The 25800-nt window shown below is 38.5% G+C and overlaps 1 protein-coding gene across 1 annotated transcript; it reads right to left on the reverse strand.

Annotated features, from left to right (window-relative positions):
* Positions 1–1182: 1182 nt before the first annotated feature.
* On the reverse strand, positions 1183–24337 carry LOC132112483 (protein ELYS-like). The gene is made up of 36 exons (XM_059519971.1): positions 24058–24337; positions 17244–17369; positions 16848–17101; positions 16323–16503; positions 16003–16210; positions 15130–15246; positions 14954–15038; positions 14715–14865; positions 14501–14633; positions 14235–14416; positions 14066–14127; positions 13858–13986; positions 13618–13708; positions 13350–13439; positions 13124–13264; positions 12923–13027; positions 12742–12841; positions 12454–12577; positions 12303–12359; positions 12063–12209; positions 11641–11831; positions 11398–11542; positions 11135–11266; positions 10899–11046; positions 10655–10805; positions 8605–8712; positions 8358–8514; positions 8011–8226; positions 6902–7910; positions 6234–6324; positions 6021–6118; positions 5691–5944; positions 3560–5594; positions 3357–3472; positions 3193–3263; positions 1183–2046 (listed from the first exon to the last, which is right to left on the reverse strand). The coding sequence occupies exons 2-36, from the start codon at positions 17362–17364 to the stop codon at positions 1848–1850; spliced, it is 7599 nt and encodes a 2532-aa protein (XP_059375954.1). The 5' UTR covers positions 17365–17369; positions 24058–24337; the 3' UTR covers positions 1183–1847.
* Positions 24338–25800: the final 1463 nt, after the last annotated feature.

Consider the following 25800-nt stretch of genomic DNA (forward strand, 5'->3'; position numbering starts at 1 on the left):
TAGTTCAGCCGCTATCAGTTAATCAGACTCCACAAAACCAATGACACCATCAAAATAAATACAGCAGCAATTGTAGTCTGATACAAGATTTTAAAATGCACATTGCTTTTACAACCTTTGTAAGCATGAACAGATGCATACTCTTATGCAAGGTGAGATATCCTCTATATAACCAGGTATCTGTTATCTGGCCAGTGTAGCGCCCACCTGTCTCCTCGGGTACAAACAGACCATCTGACCATCTTTGTTCCTTCTGAAGCCACCGTGAGACCAGTAAGTGTAGTCAAAAGTGAAAATGCATGCAACAATACTGATATTGTTGGAGGTCACTGAGATAATGCAGTGACTGCCTGCATCCCGCTCCCTCTGTATAAGAAAAAGCTTTAAAGTCTCAAAGCTATGGTTAATTCTCATGCTTAACTTGTTGAAGCAGACTTCCAAATAAAGTGCTACAAATGAACCTAAATACATATTCAATTACAAGTCTGCAATTTGTGATATAATCTAACTGTACTAACCTTATTGAAGGGTCAGACCCGGACTGCCATTTTCACAGTCCTTGCTGGCCATTTCCATTCCCCTCGCCCTCATGCTCCCGTGGATACGCTGGACACAGAAAACACAGTATGAGTGACAGGTTGAAACCAGGGTACTTTGTTACGCTTGCTTTCTACCAGGGGCCAGCATGATAAATAATATAGTAGCCTTGGCTTCTCTAAAGATCACTTCCACTGTCTCCATGCTGTAATAATGGAGAAGGGCTCTTTTCTCGTTTAGGTCACTACGGAGGGTTTTTAGATGAACAATTACTTGTCCAAGTATTCAACCGCTGTTTATACAATTGCCTGGTTATCAGTAGCGATTGCTAAAACAAACATACCTGTTACTGCTATTGCAAAAACTTATGAGTTAGTTTTGACTTGGAATGGTAAATATTCTAGAACACCATTGCAAGACTCTAAATAGTATTAAAAAAGCAATGCACATATATTGCAGTTTGGTTAGTCATCTTACGTTTTTGAAGGAAAATGACTGAAGTGAAGTGACATACATACAGCCAAGTATGGTGACCCATACTCAGAATTTGTGCTCTGCATTTAACCCATCCAAAGTGCGCACACACAGCAGTGAATGAACACACACACACACACACAAACCTCTGTGAAGAACTACAATACATCAAAGATTGTAAACTCTTCTGTATTTGAAAGCAAACAGGCATTACAAATATGTTTACAATGCGGTTCAAAATAAAACTGATGCATTTTAAGGAAAATAAATGTACATTATTATCTGCAAGGACCAAATAATGCTGTGTTCACCAGCTTAAGACCTCAAGATAGTGGAGACCAAGTGCCAAGCATCAAAGCAAGAAGTTCATCCATGCAATATGGATGATTTTATTACACTTTGAACCACTGTAAAGTATCCAACTATACGAAATGTTTCCCAAGTAGTACAACCATAAACCTTATAATTGTTTGATCTGACTTTACACATTGCAAAATCTTTCCTGTAAACAAAACAAGTAACAAAATAATTCACAAGTATCAAATTTTATTTATAACATGGCTAAAAGGCTATTTACACTGGCATCAATTAGTAGAAACATTTAAAAACTAAACCTTTCTTTTTTGGTGCTCAAGTCCCTCAGTGCTCCTTACGGTAAACAGCATAATTTATTATACAAAATTATTTATCCCAAATTAGAGGTTTATTTATTCCAAACATTATCCACTGATCATCTTAATTAGAAAACAGCAGGTTGCAGAGCTCTTATGTAACCAGGAGAGCAGAAAAAAAGAGAAATAAAATTGGGAAATGAGTCCAAATTAAACAATTCACAATCAAAGCTTCTTCCTCCTCGTTACAGGTTTAGGAAAAATGGCATCCATCATGCGTTTGCGGCGTAGGTTCATCCTCAGGGAAGGGGTTTCCTTTTCTTCTGTTCTCTTTTCAGTTTTGGCGATCGGTTCAGCTGGACTGGCGAGGGGAGAGAGGAAACTGATCTCAACCGGAGGTGGAGGTTCTGGAGCAGCTTTTGTTCTGTTAAAAAGACGACAGAAAATTAGGGTAAGATCATCAAACAAAATAACAATCCAACTGCACGAGTGATGCGCCGTTTACACAGAATGCGATTATGTGTTGACAAAGGTGCATCATGGAAAAGTGTAATAGAAAAAACATGCAATAAGATGTGATTGAACTTCTTTCATGCATGAGATGCTGCAAGAGATGCTAGTGCAACAGTCAAACACGTCCATGTTTACACAGAAATAAGCGCAATCGAATAAAAAACCTGTAAAGAACTACTGTGTGTCTAATATTTCACGTTTGCATTATGGTGACAGGCTGAAAGCTGCTGCTTATGGTTTTCACAGAACATTTATTGTTAATAGTTTACTGATGTTATACCTTAAGAAGACAGAGAGGGTCTTATTACCAAGTATGTTTACACAGACAAGGAATTTGACTTAGTGACAGGAGCTTCCAGTGCAGAAGAAAAGATGGACATAGTGTAAACTAGTGCAGCAGACACTAGCAACACTAATATAAGAAAAACAGAAAATTAAATAATGCACTATATACAGAAGTAGAAATATAGTGATATGTAACTGTTTGAATGAATGTACAGATTTATTTATATTTATATACAAGTACGCATTTTAGAAATGTACAATTTTCTGGTTCTATGTATAAAAGCAGTCATTTTGAATTTGAATTACATTGACTAGTGAGAATCTTTTGTAGCATTTGCTTTTTAGTCTATAACTTCTGAATATTATAACGTAGGCTTTAAGACACGTTTGTACAGGATGTAGTTGTAATTCATGCTTTTCTGCAAAGATATTAAACAAGTGATGTGTTTAACATTTACATCCTGTTGACAACGTCGTGTGCTGCACTTAAAATATAATCTTCTTTAACTAGAGGGTTAATAAAAAAAAAGTTATTTGAATCATGTTGTAATAAGATTTTTAAGTTAAAAAGAAAAAAAAGAAAAAAATCAATTTTTTGCCAAATTGCCCAGCCTTAAAACAAATTAAGGCAAGGTGATGGACAACCAACACATTATTCAGTTGCAAATTTTGTAGTTATAGCTTGTCAACGAAAAGATCCTGCTTGAATTATAACCATGCACATTAGCTGCTACTTATAACAATATCAATAGAACTACTTGCGACCATTCACCTGGTTGTCCTCTTCTTTCTGGGTTTGACAACCTCAGTTTCAACTGCAACATCATCTAGAGGGCCATTGTCCTACAACAAATGGAAGAATTTATAAAGTTTAAAGTGTGATGGAGCACATATGAAAACTGCGTTAGTACTTAAACTTTAGAAAGTTCTGCTTGCCTCTTTCGATTGAGAATCACCTTCCCCTCCTGAGCTATGGGTTTGAGGCACAGAAGATGACAACAAAACCTCTGGAAGTTCAACTTCATTTCGCACAACAGTTTCTTTTCTCCTTCCTAAAATTAAAGGATTGCAGATAAAATGGATTGTAGGCACATTAAAGTGTTATAAAATGCTAATTGTGGCATTACATTATAGACTACCTCTTGTTCTTTTCAAATCAGCTATGGGAGTAACTGAATCATTGACAGCCGTGGAGTTTTGTTCTGCTACTTTGCTCGCTCGTGTACGTCTAGCACTTGCAAGTGACTTGCTTGCATGTTCCTGTATTTCACTGGACACTGCCAATTTTGATTTTTCAATGTCAGCCATTTGGGTTTCATTCTGTGAATGAGGCGCTGCAGATCTAGTAGGTCTTCTCTTGGCATGTATAATTTCAGTTACAACAGGAACAGTCTCCTCCCTGGCTTCTTCATCTTTGAGTCGCTGTACAAGGGCATCAGTTTGGGGAGCTTCAGTCTCCACTTTCAAAGGAGTCAAATCAGGTCTTTCTTTATCAAGATCTTCACCTTGATTCCAGTGCCGGCTTCTCGTAAGTCTTCTTGAAACACTCTGAAGTTGTGCATCATCAATAATAAAGGTTGCATTGTTCACTTTTTCTGCAGTGCTGGCCACGGTCTTCTTCCTGCTTCTTGGAGGAGTTCTAAGAGGTTGATTTAGGATTGTGGCTTCTTCTGCAGGATCTTGTTGGAAAATTTCTAAAGCTAGTCCTCTGGTAGACTTGCGTGTAACCCTACTAGGACTACTACATGTTTTGGCTGGCTGTATCGTCTCCTCTGGGACTTCTTGATGAGCTTCTGGAACTTCAACACTTGGTGCTTGGGATTTTCTGGTACTGTGCCTGGTCTGTGTTTCTGTGTCATCACTGGGAATAGGAACAATGGACAGGGCCTCATCATCATCATCAACCACTGTGCTCCTGGTTCGTCGAGATCCTTTCCTAGGTGTTGCTTTCTGTGGGGTCTTTCGTGCCGGACTTGCAGGCTTTGATACTATCTGAGAAGGCATGTCTTGGTCATTCTCATTAGCATGCTGTTCCGAACTTGCTTTTCTTGTGCTTCTTCTGGGTGTAACAGGAACTTGATAATCTTGGAGCTGTTTGCCACTCCTTGTAATGCGTCTTGGTGTTGAAGGTACTTGAGAATCCATTTGTTCCTCTTCAGTAAGATCCTTCTCTCCATCAAGGATAGGTACAGGGAATGTTACAGTTTTCCTAGTTCTCCATGATGGACTGTGCTGAACCTCTTTAATATTCTCCAGAACTTCCTCAGTAGCTTTTCCAGATCTTTCAACTTTTGTTCTTGCAGGTGACTTGGTTCTTCTTGGTGACTTTGGCCTTCCTGGTGACTTAGGTCTTCCCATTTGTTTGGTTGTGGAAAGTTCCTCAACTTCTCCTTCCAATAAGAGTGTAGTGTCTATTTGGTTAGACTCAGCTATTTTATCTTTTGCAGCGGCTGACACCTCTGTGTCCAATGTAGTAACTTCATTGACCGCCCCTAAAACTTCTTCTGAAGGCAAGACTTTCTCTGGCAGAGAAGACTCCAACACTTCCCCATGAAGAGGAGTATGTGCTTCTTCCTGCATCTCACAAGGACCAGATTCTATCCCATCACCATTGGAAAGATCTTTTGTTTCTTGAAGAGATGGTTCTGCTTCTGGTGTGAATATTTGTTCCACCATCTGGAGGACTTCAGCTGGTTGGTCTTCAATTTTAGGAGCACCCATGACAACAGGTTCAATGTCAGATACCAAGTCTTTTATGTCTTCCAATCTGTTGTCTGGAACTTGAACCATATGCTCCAAGATGACAACATCAGAGTTAGTTGTGAGCTGATTCTCCACATCCTGAGGTTCTTCTGGTTCATGTAGAGGTAGCAATGCTGCATTGTGGTCCAACTCTGAAACATCAGGCAGTTCCTCTACATCTGGATCAAGCATGAGCATGAAGCCATCAGACTCTTCTGGCATTGTACCATCCGGTGCACTGCTAAGGGTCTGTAAAGTTCCTCCATCTACAAGATGTGTATGCTGCTCCTCAGCCAGCTCTACAGGTACCAGGAGAGTGGTGGATGGCTTAAGCTCAGTATAACACATTGGATCTTCCTCGTCTAGATCTGCAGGGGCAAGGCCAACCATTACAACTTCACCTTCTTCCTCTGGGATGTCAGTGTCTTGAACCTGCAGAGTAAAAACAAACAAACAAATAAACCAATGACAGAAGTCCATGTACAACAGGTCAGTGTTTTAAAGTAAGATTTAAAGTGATGCACTTACTTTCAGATGAGCCTCAGGTGTAACCAGTGACAGCACAGCATTGGCTTGTTCTTGAAGGTACTGCTCATGCAGTGGGGGTTCCTCCATGTAAAGGGCAGGAGCAGGCCGGTGGTTACTGCTGCCATTACCCTTTACTTCATCTATAATCTCAACCTCACTACCTGAGTCCTCCACCTTCTCATCTTCAGACTCTTCTTCATCCTCTGACGATTCAGCACTGGAGAGGCCATTAGTGTCATTCAAGCTCACTACAGCTATAGAAAGAATCCTGAGGTTAGTTTTGGATCATTATGTTGTTTTACTATAATGTTAAACCGGATAAGGGCTTACATCTGGACTCTGAGGTAGCAGGCTCTGATGTCTGTGTTTTCAGATCTGCTGCATTCTCAGAAGTGGGCTGAACTTCCTTAATGTCACTACCTGGTTCGCTATAGGGTGTAGACAGCACCAACAAAAGTTAAAAAAAAATTTAAATGTCAGGACATGACAAACATGCATAAAGCAGCACCCAGAAAGCATGATGGGTAAGTCATTAACAAGCACCTTTTGAGTGATCCCTCTCTAATACTGGACCGGTTTAAAGTTGGAGACAGATCTGGGCCAAATAAATGCTGTTCCACAAAGGCATCCAAATCTAAAATATTAATTAGAAATTAATTTCTTACCAGCGCAATTATCAGTCACAAAACGACAGTTACAGTACAGTTTAAAAGTTTGGGGTCAGAAAATGTTTTCAATGTTTTTGAAAGTCTCATGTTCACAAAAGCTGCAATTACTTGTAAATAAAATACAGCAATATTGTGAAATATTCTTACAATTAAAATAAACCATTATCTGTTTTAATACACATTAAAATGCAAGTTTTCATGTAATGGCAAAGCTGGATTTTCAGCCAATAACACTGTATGCTGATGGTGCTCAAGAAGCATTTCTTTTTCTTGTCAGTGTTGAAAAAAGCTGTGCTGACTAATAATTTTGTAGAAATTGAGATTCATTTTTTCAGGATTCTTGATGAATAGAAAGTTTAAAAGAACAGCATTTAAAACAGAAATTTGTGTAACATTTACTGTCACTTCAATTTTAAACAATTCAATGCAATTAAAAGCCACATAAAAGCATTCAAGTAAAACTAAAAACTCTTACTGAACCCAAACTTTTGAAAGGTACTGAATGTCCAAAAAAAAAAAAAAGTACAAGTAAAGTAAAAGTACCTGAGGTTTCCATAGATTCCTTTTTACATTCTTCATTAATCTCAGGTTCACTAGTCATTTGTTTGTGTTTCACCAACTCAAATGCTGGAATCTCAGATACAGAAGCCTCACAAACTAGTTGTTCTGGTACTGACTCTGATATATTTGTGACAGCTGGTTCATCAATAGTGTCATAAGCAGCATTTTCTTCCATAGACTTGTTCACAGGCTCTATAGTAGGAGGAAAACTGAGAGCTTCAACAAAAATGGAGGATGTGTTTTGTGATTCTTCAGCTGGCTCCTGGATTTCCTGATGTTTAGAAATCTCAGCCAAAGATTCTAAGCTTTGTTCCTGAACTGGAACAACAAGCTTTGGCTCCGTAACTACATCCAGCTTGAGAACATGAGCTTCTGAAGTTTCCTCAAGCTCCTCCTCAATTACTTCCCTCACATGATCGTTCTCAATATCAACATGCACCTCAAGCTTTCCTCTCCTACTTTGGGCTTCATGTGCATTTGAAGGTGTCTTTCCATGGGATGAGTCTTCCTCTGTACTGCTCTCATGAGGTATTTTCAGCTCTTCCTCAGGTAGCTTAACAGAGCTTAATTCTGCCGTTGTGTTGTCTTCTACAGGAGGCTCACATTCCTCTGAAGTGTCTGGAAGTCTTATGGTCACCTCCCGATCCACACTGCTGTTTGCCTGTGTTGCCATAAAATCCTCAGGAGCATCATGAAACTCAAGAGTGGTATCTGACTGATTGGACACAAGACTTGCTTCCTGCCCCAGACTAGGTCGTCGTACAAGAGTGGGAAGCACTTGTTTGGATTCCGTTGCAGGGATCTCTTTGACAGAGCATCCACTGTGAGATTCTACATCAGGATTTTCTTTCTCTTCCAGTGAGGACATGTACGTCCTCTTTAGATCTGCTTCTTCCTCTTCAGCATCTGAATGTTCACTCCAGGCTGCAAAACTTGCTTTAGGAGATGGAGAAGACCTCTTAGGTGTATTAAGTTCCTGGTTAATCGCAATCTGTAAAGAACCACAACCATATTATTAAAGCTAAAAATTTTATTAATTTCATGGAAACTCATCTTAACATTTCATTTTAGATGTAAAAGAGGTATGTTACCCCATTGTTCCAGTGGACAAAGCCCTTGGGAGATTCCAGAGAATCAGCCTCCTCTATGAAGGTAATGCGGCTCTCTTTGGAGCGGAAAGGAGGAGTGACTGATCGGCCTGGGGAGGCAGAAGGGGTGGCCACAGGAGTGGGACGTAGGCTGCTCCTCAGAATAGACTGTGGGGTGAAGGCTGAGAAAACCGGGCCTGACGCCAAAGCTCGAGCTCTCTGAAAACCAGAGTTCAAAATTGTGGTGGGTAATTTCCTAAAACACTAGAGGAAGTACATGCTGCACATTTAAAGTTACAAACAAGTCTGTGAGCATTTGTGAAAAAGTTTAACAAACCATGCGGTCTCACCTTTACCACTTGCGGAGTTTGCAGCAGACTAAGCTCAGGAGCTTTGGTGACACTCTGCGGTCCAGCCCATGAAGTAATGGACCTTGTAGGAGTGCCAGGCAAATTAGAGCTCTCTGGAGAATTCTGGGAAGACGGCTGCACAACCAAATCAAGAAGCCTGGTGACAAAGCAAGTGAGATGTTACTAGTGTCTTCTGAGACACAAATAAAGGAAATTTCAAAAACACTTGGACCAGTCTTTGTTTTACCTGGACATTCTTTTGGTTAGCATGTTTATGGGAGTTCCTACAAAGGCCTCTGGTTTATTTGGAGAGGAAGGATGTAGGATAGGCACTTGCATTTCAGACTCTTTGGGGCTGCACAGGAAAGCCAACAGCAAAAAAAAAAAAAAAAAGTCAGCTACGACCCCAGATTATCGTTGTTTCACTTTAACAGCACGTTAACACATCATACTGTATCTGGACAAACTGTGAATCAGTAGAAAGAATAAAGACTCTAGCTTTGATATTTGTCCACTGTTTTGATAAATTAATAAACTTCTATCACTGCAACAATGTTTTACGCAGCGGTTTATTTGTGTTAGGGATGTCCCGATACCACTTTTTCACTACCGATACCGATGCCGCAGCTTTAGCCATTTGCAGATTACGATATCAATCCGATAATTTTTATTTTATTCTTGAACTAATACTACTACTACTAATAATAATAATAAAATAAATGGAAGCACTTTAGCCACCTAAAACCAATCTTTGTCATTATTTTATCTTTGTTATTAAAAAAGAAAAATAGAATAAAAGATACACATTACAAATACACATAATACACAAAAATAAACCTTTTTTTGCAGGTACAATAGTATTTAGCAGGAGCATTAAAAAAATTGAATGAACAAGTAAAAATAAAAATTATTATTTACAAATTACATTTGTACCTAGACAATTGCCTATGGCTATGATTTTACTAACAAAGTTGTCAGATTCATTTTATAGTCTCAAGTATTCAGAAATGACACACAAGAAAATTTTACTTCAATAAAAACGAGGATTCGTTTTTGTAAGGGTTGTGATGTCCACATGTTTTTGTTGAAGAAATTATACAGGCTAGTATTTCTATCGCAAAAAGGTGGCCAAAAATGAAAGATTAAGTGGATATTAGAATGGAGTTAAACGGAACATTAAAACTCTAAGAATGGCGCGTCACGTGTGCTTCGCCGGTCTACTGTCTTCACCGTGAAACATCATTTATAATTATGTTTATTTACGTATACGTTAATATAAATATAAAACGAAAGTTTTTTTTTTGTTTTTTTTTTGAGCAATTGGATGGTGCCCCCCTGGGAGTTGGTGCTTTACTGCGTACTCTGTGTGGGAGCAGCGGTACTGGACATAGACATAAATACCTATGTCTATGGTACTGGATATGTCGGCTGTCGCAGTATATTCATTCAGTGGTGCCAGAAATGCAGCTGATAGAATGTGCGCTGCAGCATAATACAACTATATTTCTTCAAAAGCAGATAAAGTAGACATTTTAATCGTCCACGATCAAAAATATTCATGTTGCACACCCCTTCCCTCAGAAGAAATCGTCGACCGGGGGCAGACCGCAAGGGCACTTTAGCATATTTTTTCTCCCCTCCGATCTAGCGTTCTAGGTCAGTATCTGCACGATATCGATGTCGTGGATCAGATCAGGACAACCCTAATTTGTGTTTCAAGTGATAGGTCTTGGTAATTCCAGAATAAAAGCTATAATGGCTGAATAAAAAAAAAAAAAAAGAATAATGATAAAGGAATAATGAGTATTGTGGCCTGGTGGAGGTGTGAAAGGTTCACTGTGTGAGAACAACAGAATCATGAATGGGGCAGTTTGCCGGGACAGACATGGGGCGACAGCATGCAGGAGTGCTTACAGGGGGCCATAAACTCTTATGGCATGATCTCACAAAATGTTTCATAAAATGCACAGTTTTAGAGAATGTCCTCAGATTTTAAATGAAGCATGTGTAGACTTGTGGCTTTAGCTAATTTAGCTAAAAACATTTACCACAGCAACAATTTTTTATACATTTAAATATGTACATTCTTTACATATACATATATATACATATATATATACATATACATATATACATATACATATATATAAATATATAATGCTGATTATGTATCTAGTCAGAAAGACTCATGAGCAGCAACCTTTTTCATTTTGGGTATGTCATTTGTACCTCCATGCTATGCAAAGGGGTTAAAGAAAACATTTCAAATAGAAGCTGGGAAAAACTACTTATAGTACCTTTTGAAAGGAGATGAATTGGGAGTGGTGTTCTTGCCAACCCATACTTCCTCGATCTTTGAGAGGACATTATTGATAAAGGCTGCTCTGGTCATCACATTTTCAGAGGCTGAACGTTTAGCTACAGTTGACAGAGGCTGAGGTCTTTTAACTAATAGTGGGGAAAAAAAGCAGCAATTGGCATTTATCCTAACAACCTGAAATTCTAACACACAGACCAAGTGAGTATGACCATCATCAGTACCTTCTCTGTGAATAGTAGCAGGGTGTTGGTATGGTTTTGCTCGCTCAATGGCTAATTTCCGTTGAACCCGAGGAAGAACCTTCCCATACTGATTGAGAATGGAGTTCCTTGTGTTTGACCTCTCCTTCATTTTAGGATCCCGATCAGCCTGAATTAAACCAAATTATATCAATTTTTTTTTTTTTTTTACAAAACATGAAATACAGATGTAGGCTATAATATGAAATTGAACATACTGCTAGGTTCACTTTGAGGGTCTGGTTGAGTTGAAGTGCAGGCACATAATTTGCCTGTTGGAGGTAGTGGACCATGAGCAGCTCCCGATTCTGGAAACCTCCAGTGCTTTGAAGGAACCTCTCCAAACACTCCTAAAAAGGTACATTTGAGGTAAAGGTAAAGATAAAGCAGTGCTAATATACACTATTGTCCAAAGGTTTTTGTGCAAGAACTCTTCTGCTCATCAAGGCTATACTTAAGTGCTACAGAGATTTGCACACACCTGTTCTGCAAGTCCAAGGGGCAGTTTCAGTAGCTCTTTCATCAGTCCCAGGTCCTGACAGGTCTCAAAAAGAAACTTCATCATCTCCTCCATGTTCAATTTGTTACAATGCTGCCTTAGCAAAGCCCAGGCCTCCACAATACACCTGGTCAGCCCAAAACAATCAAAGAGTAGAGTTTAGAAACTACAAAAGAGCCCAATTTAACCTGACATATTACTCCCAATGGTACATTACAAACATACCTGTTATGAAGCAGGACAGAGAGGCACAATTTGGCTTGGTTGGTAGTGCACAGGGGAGGCTTCATTACATGCAGGTAGCGTAGGGCGACGCTGTGTTTCTGTTGGCACATCAAAGCCTGCAGGACACGCTCGTGCTGCCAGCTCCACAGAGAGTGACTGGAGGCTGGATGCAACAGCAGCTCCAGAGAGCTCTAAGGGAGATGAAAACCATTCCATACAAATTATTCATAAAGTATTAGTTTGTAAGTACCTCTTGGCATTCACACAAAATACACTAAAAGTAGTGTTTAAACTGATATGGCTCTTACATCTGCTAGTTGTCACTATTCAAACCATTTATAAATTAAGCCAAAATCGTAATGTTTCTTTTAAAAATACTAGTGTAAGTGCAAACACACAGATTTTTATATATATATATATACCTCATGATCATGATGGTCTAGCAACCACAGGCCTTGAACCAGTTTCACCAGCCCAATGGGAATGGCAAACGCTGTGGGAAAAGACTCCACGGATGCCCCACTTTTATTAGGAAATGAGTACATCACATCCAGTAGCAAATAAATAACCTTAGAGTCTGAGTCAAGGAATAATCTTTACTAACCAACAATAAACAACACAACATGTATGACAAGATTTAGTAAAGAACCCAAAAAGGATACAATAGCATGTTTGGTAGATTCTTCAATGTTTTCCAGGAGGTAAATATCCAGCAAGGCCTGTACCAGAAACAGATTTTAAAATTTTTAAAAAAAGCAAGCGCAGTTGATGGCAGCAAAGTTGTACAACCGCATTCAACAAGTCTTGACTTACATGAAGTGAAGGGGGAGGATACTGTCCTGTTCCACCCTCGTCCCTTTTCCAGATTTCTGTAAGGCGTTCCCCACACTGACTCACTAAGCCATCAATCATGAGGCAATCTGCACACCACTTGTCCCTATTGGAAGGAAAGAGCGTTTTTTGTACCTTGTGACTTCTGGAGATTTAAATATTAATTTATGCACTTTTTTAGTAAACATGAATAAATAAAATTCACTAAATACAAATAATGTTAAATAAATAAAAGCCTTCAGAAAGTTCTTCAGAATTTCAGCCACTTACTTGGCTAGTCTCCGCAGCTCCTCCCTCTGGCTGATGTAATAATTCTTTATAATAGAATGACTGTAAAAGGGCCTTGATATCTGCAGCAGATCATCTTCCTCTGTTGACAGTGAACAATTTGAGTTCATCATAAGCAATGCACAGTTGTTTTTCAAAGAATCTGAGTGACCGAGAACCATACCAGAGCCCTCTGGAAGGAGACCAGTCCGGCAGAACCACAGAACCACCTGAGCGTACTGAGAGATCAAGCTAGACACCATGCATTTATTCATGAGTCCAATCAACCCTGCAAGTAACCAAAAATAAGTCAGTCATTCTAGTAATTTCCAACTTCACATATAAAAGCACAGAACAGTGTGATGTCTGTTTACACTCCCGACACCTTTCTGTGTGAGCTCCTGAGCCTCATTTAGCAAACAGTGGAAAACGGTGCTGAGGTTTGCCAGCAAGCGTTGACTGTGCTGTAGCAGCTGCAGTGTCTGGGGATCCGTGAAGTTTGCAGAGCTGTCAAAGAGCAGAGCACCTGGAGAAAAAGAGAAAAGCACAATCAGAACGCTGTTAAATTTGCAATAAAACCATATTCAGAGAAATGGGTGCAGAAAACTCACATATTTCATCCAGTTCTTCTTTGGTGCGCACAACCTTATTCCAGGCCCACTCCAATATGTAGCGCAGATTGACGGCTGACCCTGGTTGCTCTTATGTGAGGAAAATAAGATTAAAGATATTAGTTTTTAATTACAATACTAATTCACATTATTACTGCTTTTACTGTAAGCTGATTTGGTGAGAAAATAAACTTAAAAAAAAAAAAAAAGAACAGCAGTATAATTAAAGTTTTCTAGACTACAAATGCATTACTTCTCCCATTCTCACCTTCAGTGGTCCATTGTTTAATACAGCTAGTGATGAGTCCCAATGAGCTTGTTTCCACAGCAGTGCACAAAATAGCATCAAGCTGCTCTTCCTAAATGCAAATTACAATGTAATCAATTAAAAAATGTGAATTACTGGTATAAATACTCTTATACCACTAGTTCATCACGTGAATGAGATCTATTAAGCACACAAATAAAACTAGTGTATATTTACTCCTGTACAATGTTTAATTGATACCTGTGAGAGGCTGGAGGGCTGGACATCAGCCAGACGAGAGGATAGGAGACCAGACATGAGACAGCGGGAGTATCCATTAGAAATGCTGTCACCTAAAATTGGTGCCACCTTCTTCAAGTAGCTCAAGGTCTGAGAGTGAGAAAGACTTTAACAGACCAAAAATAAAAGACTAATATAAGCATAGTATACTAAAGGGCCAAAATCTAACCTCTTTCTGATAGCCAGAGCATGTAAAGTGCACAATTCCAGCATTAAGCAAACAACTTCCATCTAGAATAGAAAAGGAATTCAGAGGTTATGACATATTAAATGGGGTTACATAACAGCCATTACACATGCAAATTAATAATCATATAAAAAAAATGAACATGTCTTGCCAAAGTTGTAGGTTGTGGGATTGAAGAACTGTTCAGGTGGAGGACAGATGTAGGGCAGACCCCTACTTAGACTGCGCTCATGAATCAGGATGTCCAACAGTGTACAGGGAGCTGTCGTTTCAATCGCACAGTCAAGAGACCACACTGCCAGATATGGACAGTTTCTTAAGGATTCGCCCGTTCTGAATGGGAAAGAGGAAGTCTATTTACATGTCCCTCACCACACATCTGACTGTATTTTCAACCTTTACTAGAAGCATACCCACCTTAATGAATCTGGCATCTGAGCATGGTACCATCGGTTAATGTCAAAAACACCAATGAAGGTCGATGGCTGGCCTTGTCCATACGATTTAACTTGCCAGCTGAAAACTGACACACTTGTATCAGGAGAAGTCACTAAAAACAGAAAAACAAATGTTATAAAAAGCATTCAGTGTCAATCACTCTGCAAAGCATGATTTGGATATACAAAGACACCTTCATTCATGCTGTCGTCACGATCAGGGTGGTGGCGAAATTTCTCTATGGACTGACAGCTGATCAGACGGGTATTGATGGCCTGAGTTCTTAGAGGAAAAGCTGTACCGTTCAAGTCCTGACTGTAACGTTCCTCACAATACTCCAGACCCTGAGAGTCAAGCATCACACATTGTATAGATACAAAACTGTAACATTCAAATAAATTTGAGAATGGAGAATCCTGAATAACTCTGTACCTCATAAATAATTTTCCCTGAAGACAAGCACTTTCTCTCCCCAAAAGCCAGTTGTAATAAATGGAGGCTGACTACGTCCCCCTCACTGCAAAGACAAAAATACACCCGAATAAATCAGAACCAAATCAGACAAAGTCAGATTATTTCGATAACAGCACATGAAACAGCAAACTTACTGATCCTGTGCAGACTGCACTGCCCACAGATAGCAGCAGTTCCGTGGGTCATTCTCTGGCTCCTGGAAGGTAAATGCATAGACAGGCACCCTGCCACCCTCTAGCTGTGAGTGATATCTGAAGGAAAAGAGGACATGTTCAGAATCAAATTCATTGGTGCATAAATAGATTATAGCCGAAACAAAACAGAAGTAGTGACAGATCTCTTCTTCCATAACGTGACATACATCTGGAGTAAAACAGATACCGTATTTTCCGCACCGGAAAAGGTGCACCTTCAGTGAATGGCCTATTTTAGAACTGTTTTCATATATAGGGCGCACCGGATTATAAGGCGCATAGAAAAGAAGAAACTGCAGTCAAACGTTTGACTGGGTTTGCGTTATGCATCCACTAGATCTAGCTGTGCTAAAGGGAATGTCAACATTTTGACAGAGCGCCTTGACCCATATATAAGGCGCTCCGGATTATAAGGCGCACTGTCGTTTTTTTGAGAAAATGTAAAAATACGTGCAGAAAATACGGTAACTGAAAAAGAAATATGTAGGGTGGGATCCATTGATTGTATGGAGGCAGATCTGAATTTGAGCTTGCAGTGGATTCTAAGAATGTGTAAAGGTTTAAGCAGACTAAATAACTGGAAAAGCCCGGTATGTGTCAACATAGAAAAGTCTGTAATTTTTACTGGAATATGAAATGGCATTATGAAATTGATTAAGAACTACAAGGTCAAAAACATAAATGAATTGTTCATAATATAATCAACAACATGCATTTAGAAAGTAGACGGTGAGTTTTAATTTCATGTCAAATTTAACATACAATCACATTAAAATGGGAAAAAAGTCAGCTTGTTTTAAGTCTTTTACTTACTCTTTTTTCAGTGTCTTCATGTTCCAGAGCTGTAGGTTGCCATCTGAAAAGCCCACAGCGAGCTGGTTGGTGCGCTGGATGTACTGCAGGGCTGTCGCTCCAGTACCTGTGGGGCTGCAGAGCTGAAGACACAGGTGTCTGCCCTGCTGCGTCACACCCTCCCGTAAACGTGGGATCTCAGACGGAGACTTATTGATCACCTCTAGATCTGTGGCCAAAACAAATGAAAATGGTTTGAGACTATTGAAAAGTTTTTTTTTTTCAGTTCACATGAAAGCTTTTGCTAAAAAAAAACAAAACAACAACAACAACAGTCCCACCTGAAGCCTCAAGTTCACTCTGACTACAGGACAGGTCATCCAGACAGAGATCAACCAGCATTACATGACCAACGTCTGTGACCACAGCAGCCACACCAAAGAACCAGCGCAAACTCTGGTGCAGATGTTGAGTGTTAGCGCTGGCCCCTCCATAACTAACAAGGGGATCAATGGCTGTGATCTGCAGAAAAAACAGATGCTCTTATCAATCACATGATCACTCATAGTAGTGTCATTAAAACAACAGATGTGGAATAATTACAAGATTACAGCCAGGATGCCTTTTAAGAAATCAATTACATAATCAAATTACATAATAAACCTGTTTACACTAAGGTTTACTGTAGTTAGAAATAAAATTTAAATGTTAATTGAAATAAATATGAAAACACAAACTTAATTTAAGCAACATTTCTCATTTCAATTTAGTTTAAAAAAAAATAAACAAGAGCAAAAAAGAAAACAAAATATAGCAATATATATTTTTTTTCAATTATACTAAAAAAAAAAAAAAACCGCACTCACTCTGCCTGGAATGACCACAGCCTTGACAACACGAGAGATACCAAGATCATACAGACACAACATGCTGCCCTCGGCTTCCTCCAGACCGATGAGCAGCCCTGTTCGCTTCAGCCAACAGAAGTCTCGCACGGCCAGCACTGTGGGCGGGTGTTCGGACACCCCGCTGAAGCGGTAGGCAGAGACACGCTCTCCAGTAACAGCATGGACCACTTCCAAGTGAGGCCCACAGGCAAGCCAGGCCAGTCCACTTTTTTCTGCATCCAATAAATAAGAGATGTCAGAGAAACACAAGAGGAGAACTGAAGATATATAGTAACCTAGGAAACATACATGAAACATCTAAAACATGACACTGGTAATGATAAGGACATGCCATCAGAGAAAAAGAAGACTCACCAAAAGTAAATCTCCCATGGAGCACAGAGTCCAGCGTAACTTCATCCTCCCCTAGAGCATCTATCGTCACCTCTGGGAAGCGCAGCAAGCTGCTGGTGACTTGGGCTGCCAGGTCACGCATGCTTACTGAAGAGAAAAAACATACTAAAAATCAATCTGCCTGCCCTGAAACATCAAGCAAATAATATGATTAAAAAACTGAACACAAACAGAATGTTTCGAATTAGTACAAAAATCATGCTAAAATATCACTGATAACACGGAGGACAAAAGAACTTCAAATACAACAGCAGTTGCCAGCACTTTTGTGCCTCCAATGGAGCAGTTGGCACATACATATCCGCCAGTGATGCGCGGGTCAATGTATAAACAACCTGCACCCGACAGAATGATTCAACTAACTTGCCCGCAACTCAGACCGCAAAAAAAGAAAAAGAAAATATTGTACGCGAACCCGCATCCTGACCCGCATTTTTTACAAGTAGTAAATGCATCACCCCTTTATATTAATTTAATTACTTAGGCTATAGCCTACAGGATAATACGCGTTATGACAGTACACAAAGTTTGCCACAAAGAAAGGGTAATGATTATGAATGTGTCTAAATTATCAAGGAGACATTTAATTGTTTAGTAATAAACTGGTGTTTTCTGTGTCGCTGCTAAGATGAAGTTGACGATGCGGACTAGCCATAAACACCAGAGAGAAATGCACATTTCATATGGATTACATAATAAGAGAGTAGCCTATTTATTTTGGTATGAATGTTTTCATTTAAAAGTAGACATTTCAAGCTTTCTGTAATATATTGCCTATATTTCTTTTTAAACCTACCGACTAAAAGATTAAGACACTACCTGACCCAAAATATCACACAAAGTTTCTACAGCTTTTTTTCTTAGCTATTTCAGAATCTGGAAAAATTACTGGGGCTAACTTGTTACTGCAGTCGGTAGAGCGATATGAATGTGTGTGATGTACGGCATGATAAATGTTAGTCACTACTCCCGAGACTTTGTCAGCCTGTGGGTCATTTGGTTTATTGAAAATTGATTGCACTGATTTGCATGTTTCTTGATTACATGTTTTTTTCTGTGGTACTCACATGCACCATGTCGCTAAAAGTGCATCTTCTCTTTTTCATGGCCATGGCTGCTTAACCTCAAAATTGCAGGGTTTCCCATACATTCATTAATTTGTGGCGGCCCGCCACAATATCAATGCTGACCGCCACTGATTGATTCAGATTTTTAAACTATTTAATATGGGTACAATTATATTTTATTGTAGAGCTGCGCGCTGCTTGCTCCCTCACTCTCACAAACTGACAACGGAGGCACGCACGACTAGCCCCTCCTCTTCGAACATGATCTGAATCAAAACATGAGTATACATTAGTTAGAGGACAGATTGTTGCCGGTGCTTAATGCTTATTCCCCCAGCGAAGATTCCAGAATCAATCCGGAGTTGAATGGTTAGTAATGAACACTGTTGCTCAACATAACTCTGAGAAGTTAGTCTATGTTAAGCGCTGTCGCGTTTCCATTACAGATTCGCGCAAAACTTTTGTGTTTTTTTTTCTAAATATCGATAAACAACTATTGCGAAATGACGGCATTTCCATTAACCGATGTTATGCGACTAAAACGTCATTTTTTTCCTCTCGTGATCAGTCATTCCAAAAATCATGGCAACTAGGGCTGGGATAAACGATTATTTTTTAAACGATTAATCTAGCGATTATTTTTCCGATGCATCGATTAATCTAACGATAAATTTTTCCAGGCCGATTCAATTTTGATTATCTCCCCATTAATTGACTACTAACAATTTATACATGTTGATTTACATATCTGAATGAAAAAAAACATGAATTCCTTAACATTGCAATATATGTTTATTGCTCTTAAAATTACAAAATAAAAGACTGACTAAGAATGCATTACTTTGCACTTGTATAGAGATAGCATTCAATAAAACCTTGAAGCCTTGAAAACACAGCTTACTGAAACAAGCTTACTGAACACATAGGGCCTAGCTTACTGAAAAAAAGTTCTTCTTTCAGATGAAAATAACAACAACTTGATGTCTAGCATTCAATAAAAAAGGTCACCCAAAATACTTGTTTAGAGCAATTGAAAGAATACACTAACCAATGTAAACTTGAGGGCTTTAAGCTAATACAGAGAGTGCTTTTCCAAAAAATAAAAATTAAAAGTGGGAGCCAGCAGCCTGTCATGGAGAAAAAAAAAAAATCTCCCAATGCTCCACGTGAAACTTTGGCGTTCCACCTTTTTTCTATCGTGTCTAATGATTTTGGTTAATGTTATGCACGAGGGAGAGAGAGAGAGAGCAAGACAGCACTCGTGTAGTTTGAAGACTGTGAGTGCGCGAGCGCGTGTGAAACTTCTTTTTGGCGTTCCACCTTTTTTCTATCGTGTTTAATGATTTTGATTAATATGCACGAGGGAGAGAGAGAGCAAGAAGCGCTCGTGTTGTTTAAAGACTGTGAGTGTGCGCGCGCAGCCGGGGCTCTCTCTCGTACGCGCCCTGTCAGGCGCAGCAGTCATTCTATTCTACATCACTCACCGATTAAATAAGGCTTTGACAGCCGCCAAAAAAAAAGATCGATGCAGAAAAACCCCTGGATTGGTTATATAACGTTGGACAGAATGTTGATCCGGCCATCGCGTATATTCAGCGCACATAAGGTGAAAGTTTCTTTGTTCTGCTGAAAACAAAGGAAGATATTTGGAACAATGTTTGTAACCAAACAGATCTCGGTCCCCATTGACTACCATAGTAAATATTTTTTCATACTATGGAAGTCAATGTGGACCGAGATATGTTTGATTCTGTCATTCTTCCAAATATCTTCCTTTGTGTTCAACAGAACAAAGAAACTCATACAGGTTTGGAACAACTTGAGGGTGAGTTAACGATGATAGAATTTTCACTTTTGGGTGAACTATCCCTTTAAGGTATCTGACACTAAGTGTTGGCAATGGAAATGTGTACTTGTCACTAAAAATATATGATATATTTATTATATATACACATATACATATATATATATATACATATATATATATATTATATATTATATATATATATATATATATATATATATATATATATATATATATATTAGGGGTGTAACGGTACGCAAAAATCACGGTTTGGTACGTACCTCGGTTTTAAAGTCACGGTTCGGTTCATTTTCGGTGCAGTAAGGAAAAGAAATGCAAACATTAAACTCCAGGTTGTTTATTACTATAAACTTTTTTTTTTACAATTTGTTTACACTTTTTTAAAATAATTCTTAATATATAGATAAAATAAAAAAAGAATAAGAAATAAAATACTGCTGCAAAGTTCTCCACTAAATAAAATACTCTCAGTCTCAAACCAATATCATATAATAAAATATAATGAAAAATATAAATAAATAACTATGATTACAGTGCAGTAGGGATGGGATGGGATGAAAATTTAATATCACGATTATAGTGACTAAAATTATCACGATTATCAATATTATCACGGTTTTGTTGAAACGAGATGAAAGTGTTCAAAAATAGTTGATGCTCACACTGAAAACATTTCAGCAAGTTTTATATTTAATAATCAACAAAAAACTAATAAAACAAGCAACTCTATGCACTTAATTTAAAGAAAGATTAAATTCTGTGGCATTTCCTTCCTTACAATAAAAAGTGTAGAAGCATAGAAAAGTCACTGACTTTCGCCATTCCTTCTCGAAAAAACAAAACAAAAAAACATTGTGCGCTGCGCTTGCGTCAGACTGTTGCTGGCTGGACATGATTTAATTGCGAGTTATTAAAACCGCGATAATCAAACACGGTTTTAATGATAATTCATTTTTAAACGATATTACTAACCTTCAGCACATTTTATCACGGTTATCGATAAAACCGGTTATCGTCCCATCCCTACAGTGCAGCATTACCAATCCCAGCGTGTAGGCCTGCTCATATTTAAAAAATATATAACTTTTCCAAAGTGTAAAGTGCAGCATCAACAGTTTCAGTTTTTAGACCTGCTCAGATTTCATTATTGCGTTGGACCGATCGGAATTAAGAGCAAAGGTCTGTTTAAATGCCGACGGGAGCTGCGTTTGAATTACAATGCTTTTTTTCCTAGTTGTAGTGATGTTCACACTCGCGTGATGCCTTTTGAAAACCTTAGGCCGGTGACACACTGGCATATTGCACCTGTCAAACAGTCTATTTTGCCGTTAATACTGTTGACGATGTCCTTTATCAGTAGGCTTTATATTTATGCTCAACATGAAGTATAGATATTGTTGTCGTGAAGACAAGATCCTGGTCTGTCGGCGGCCTCCCTCTATGTCACCTACATTAGCAGCAGCGCGTCAGGCACGATTCTGGTGTGTAAAGACACAGAAAACGCGAAGCAGCCGTCACGCAAGTCACACGCAGCAGAAACACCACGCTCACCTCACGCAGCCAGTGTGTCACCGGCCTTAGTATCAGCTGCAGGGTGGGATTTGCGCTGAACGCGGAGACTTCCGCCACTTAATATGTTCGTTTGGAAATACGAAAATGTACATATGTTCCGCAAAACAAAATATTGCATTCGGTCATTCGGTACACACGTGCACCGTACCGAAAGCCCTGATATATACTAATATATATATATATATATATATATGATATATGTAACTTAATCCCCACCCCACCCCTTCCCCGGTCCCCAAACACCACACCACCGCAAATAGAATCTAATTCTGTGGGAAACACTGAATTGTGTCTAGTTCTATATCAATTACAAAGGTTTAGTTGGCATCTTTATTTCAAATGATCCGACCGACCGCGACACGAATATCATTAAAAATATTTCTGGATGACTCGTAACCGTGGGTAACCGCTCATTTCGGATCAACCCGCGCATCACTGATATCCGCCACATTTCTGTTTCCTCCAAACATACAATATAAGAGTGATAATAAATCAACTGGTGGGTCTGTTCAGATGAGCGTATGATGAGTGTTTGGACTGTCAGCCATAAAAAACGCAACTGTTAATTTAATTGTGCATAGTTAGGATACTTTAAAAGGCTCTACACCCAATCATGCCTTTTTCCAAATATTTTGATGCATTATATTATTCATCTGGTAGTGATGCTATTTTAATTAAACTTATTAAAAACAGTTTTCTGTAACTGAAATAAAGCTGAAGTAAAAAATGAATCTATATGAAGATAAAATAAGCTACGGATATTAGAAAAATTACTAAAACAGAAATAAAAAGCTATATAGAAACACACATAAATATACACATACACACACACACAAATTAATTTTGTGCAGTGAACTATTCAAAATATTAAAAACATACTTGTAAATCCTTTTGCAGTTTATTTTTTTATAAACAATACTTATGTTTTATGTTTCTTATAGATCATTTTCATATTCTATGCAGTTAGAAATAGAATCAGTAGACACTATTCTCACTGAACTGGCATTAATTAATTTCTATAAAATGCATATTTATAAAAGAAAAAAATATCAAAACCCTTCAGAAACACACACACACACACAAATGATTTAGTTTTGACTATCCTAGTATAGTCTACCAGGATGTTTACATATATTTTATGTTTACCAATTTTAAGACGTGGTACAGGCATGATAACACTATCTTGTAAAAACACAACGTGACTCATAAGTTTAAATGAAAATCTGAATTACATGATTACGTCCAGACTAGAGAAAGGTTTCCCACGATGACAACAACTATTTTACTCTCGTGAAACGACAACATGAATGACATTTCAAACCATCTAAACATAACTCGCTGACGGTAGTAATATATTATAAAAAGCTATGTTCAACGAAAGTAATTATTAAGTTTGCTGGACTCCCTGGATTGGCTGACAGTCTGGATCTGTAAAATTACAAAACATTTTGTTCATGCAATAGTGCCCCCTGGAAAAACATGGTCATCTATTGCAAACAGCCTATAGGACTCATCCATGTGCCCGCGCAGACTACAGTACCACCCATGCGTGAGACTCACATGGATAATCTAAAATCAGAGCTCACAGCTCAGTTTTATTAAATACTTACTAGGTAAAGTACACAAACACTGTACAAACATGCTTCTGCGGTAATATTTGCTTCTAAATATCACTATATATATGATAAATATGACGTAACGCGACATCATTAGATGCACGGTCACTTAAAATCTTCGTAGACGGGGCAAAAAGTTCATTCAAATCCATTCAAATTACCACTGACAAACACCGCTTCTTTTCCAAGAAAAACAAAAGCGTCCATTCTCTTGCAAGGTTTACATAAAACACCACTGCATGGTCTGTATTATTATAACAACCTTTCCTGGAAACTGTTTTCAACCACAGCACGTCTGTAGCACCGCTAGCGTGGACTGTTACTGTTACCGACAAAGCATGTAAAAACAAACAAGAGACTCAAAATACATCGACGACAGGTCAATAAAAAGTTTAAAAAGCTTAGTACGATGTGTAATAAAACATAAAGCGGGTAAAATGTCTCATACAGAGCCGTGTTGTGGCATGAGTTGAGCCCACGCAGGCTGTTACCATGAGCCCTTCAGATTCAGATTAGCCGCACAAGCTAACGGTCACAGCACGAGACTAACGTTAACTCACAATAGCTTTAAATACTAAACAATCCAAAAAAAGAGGGCTAAATGATATTGAGCTGTAGAAACACGTAAAATGCTCTAAAATGTATCCTAATGTGATATATATATAGGCAAAAAATTACCACAGATTGTAACGTACCTGCGCGCTAATGACGAGGATGGCCCTCAAGAAAACTGGATATACGTTACTTCAAACACGGCTTTGCTGTCAACTCTTTCCCGGACATAATCCGGACTCGGTTCGCATGAATAAACTCTCGTAGTCGAGAAGTGCTGAACTTTAAAGCAGTCGCAAAGCGAAACCTTGAATTCCCGTGAGTTCAATGTGTAAATCGTTATAACTGCCGACTACTGCTGCTTGAACGCAGGCGCCATTTCCACAGCGCTGCAGAGTGACTACTGCGCATTCATCTGCTTCAGCCAAATCGCGCACCACAAAGAGTATCGCGAGATTTCAAGCAGCTGCCCTTGACCAGTGAAATCACGGGGTTTTCATATTCTATCTGCAAAATTGTTATTGCATTCATTTATTAAAAGACGTGAGAACGTCTTTCATAATCACGAGACCACATCTGTGCAAATTATACAATTTTAATGTGATTTGTCTTTTGTTTGTTTTACTAATATTGAATCCTGATATTAATTATTCCACTCATAAATCATAAATAAATAACTGGCCGAGTATATCTTTATAAAAATAAATACTACCTCTTTTAATAATAATACAACTGTGTGCACTTCAAGAGGACACATAAAACATAGTAACAATTCAAGTTGCCTGGTTTCATGTCATAATTATAGCCTAATCTTTACCTAGTGATTTAAAAAAATCACAGTTGCTCCGTTTTAGTATTAATAATTAGTATATTGTGCTTGTAAATGAAACATTAAAATGTTAGAAGCTGCTTATTTAGTAGTTAATTGCTCCTCTTTGACCACTAGCTGTCAGTCTACACTAACATATCTCATCTGCAAACACACCCTTATGAAAATGAAATATGGTTTTATTATAGTAAAAGTGTACAGGTTTTGATGTATTGATTACCATTTGTACAACGACAGTTTTACTACAAACACAGATGGTGAAATTTAGTATATTAAAACAATGGTAAAAATAAGCTATAGTCATGCTTTTTTTTAATAAACACTTTGTGATGTAAAGCGATGGAAAATTGTTTATGGTATTAATTAATTTTACAACAATAAATAATAATGAACATTAACGTAATTCACTATAATAGCAAGTATCTTCTTCAATGCATATTTCTTTTTATTCTGCATTTATTGACCCTTTCTGCGTTTATTGACCTTTTTCGTGGTGGGAGGAGCTAAGCTGTAGTTTATTAAATATAATTTGCACTTTGGAACCACGTATTTGCTCTATGTACAAGTAGCCTACATCGTTGTCCCAGTCATCCTGTTTTCACACCTCTGGTTGTAGCCTGATTTAGAATTTCCGCATTTCACTATAAGGTTAAAGAGCAAATGGAGACTCTTTCCTTCTCCTCTTCCCTCTTCTTAATGCTAAGACTGAGCTCGGAGGTTATGCAATTCACATTTCCCTTCCCCCACACACCCTCGCTCTTGCCCATACATCACTCGATTGTCAAAGTGAATAAATATGAACCCCTGAAGAGATGAACTAACGCGTCCATCACAACAGTGTTTATAGTAAGCTTTACAATGAGGGATACTATGTGTGCAATATGTATTCAAATGATTATTCAAATAATATCTGATGTACAAATGCATTCAGACTATCACAAAAGCCAGTGAGTCAGAGTTAGAGAGCCTTTGGAGCTGCTGTCAGTGTTTGTTAATGAGCTCTGGCTAAACGACGCTGGAGACTAGGTGTGTGTACAGAAGCGTGAACAGAGGATGA

The sequence above is a fragment of the Carassius carassius genome, chromosome 32 (genome assembly GCF_963082965.1).
Source record: "Carassius carassius chromosome 32, fCarCar2.1, whole genome shotgun sequence".
Lineage (NCBI taxonomy): Eukaryota > Metazoa > Chordata > Actinopteri > Cypriniformes > Cyprinidae > Carassius > Carassius carassius.

Coding starts and splice junctions, on each gene's coding strand:
- LOC132112483 (XM_059519971.1), bottom strand. CDS start 17,364: ATGCGTGACCTGGCAGCCCAAGTCACCAGCAGCTTGCTGCGCTTCCCA. Junction 15,247..16,002: donor ATGAAGACACTGAAAAAAGA/GTAAGTAAAAGA, acceptor CTTTTCCTTCAG/ATATCACTCACAGCTAGAGG. Junction 3,264..3,356: donor GTGATTCTCAATCGAAAGAG/GCAAGCAGAACT, acceptor CATTTGTTGTAG/GACAATGGCCCTCTAGATGA.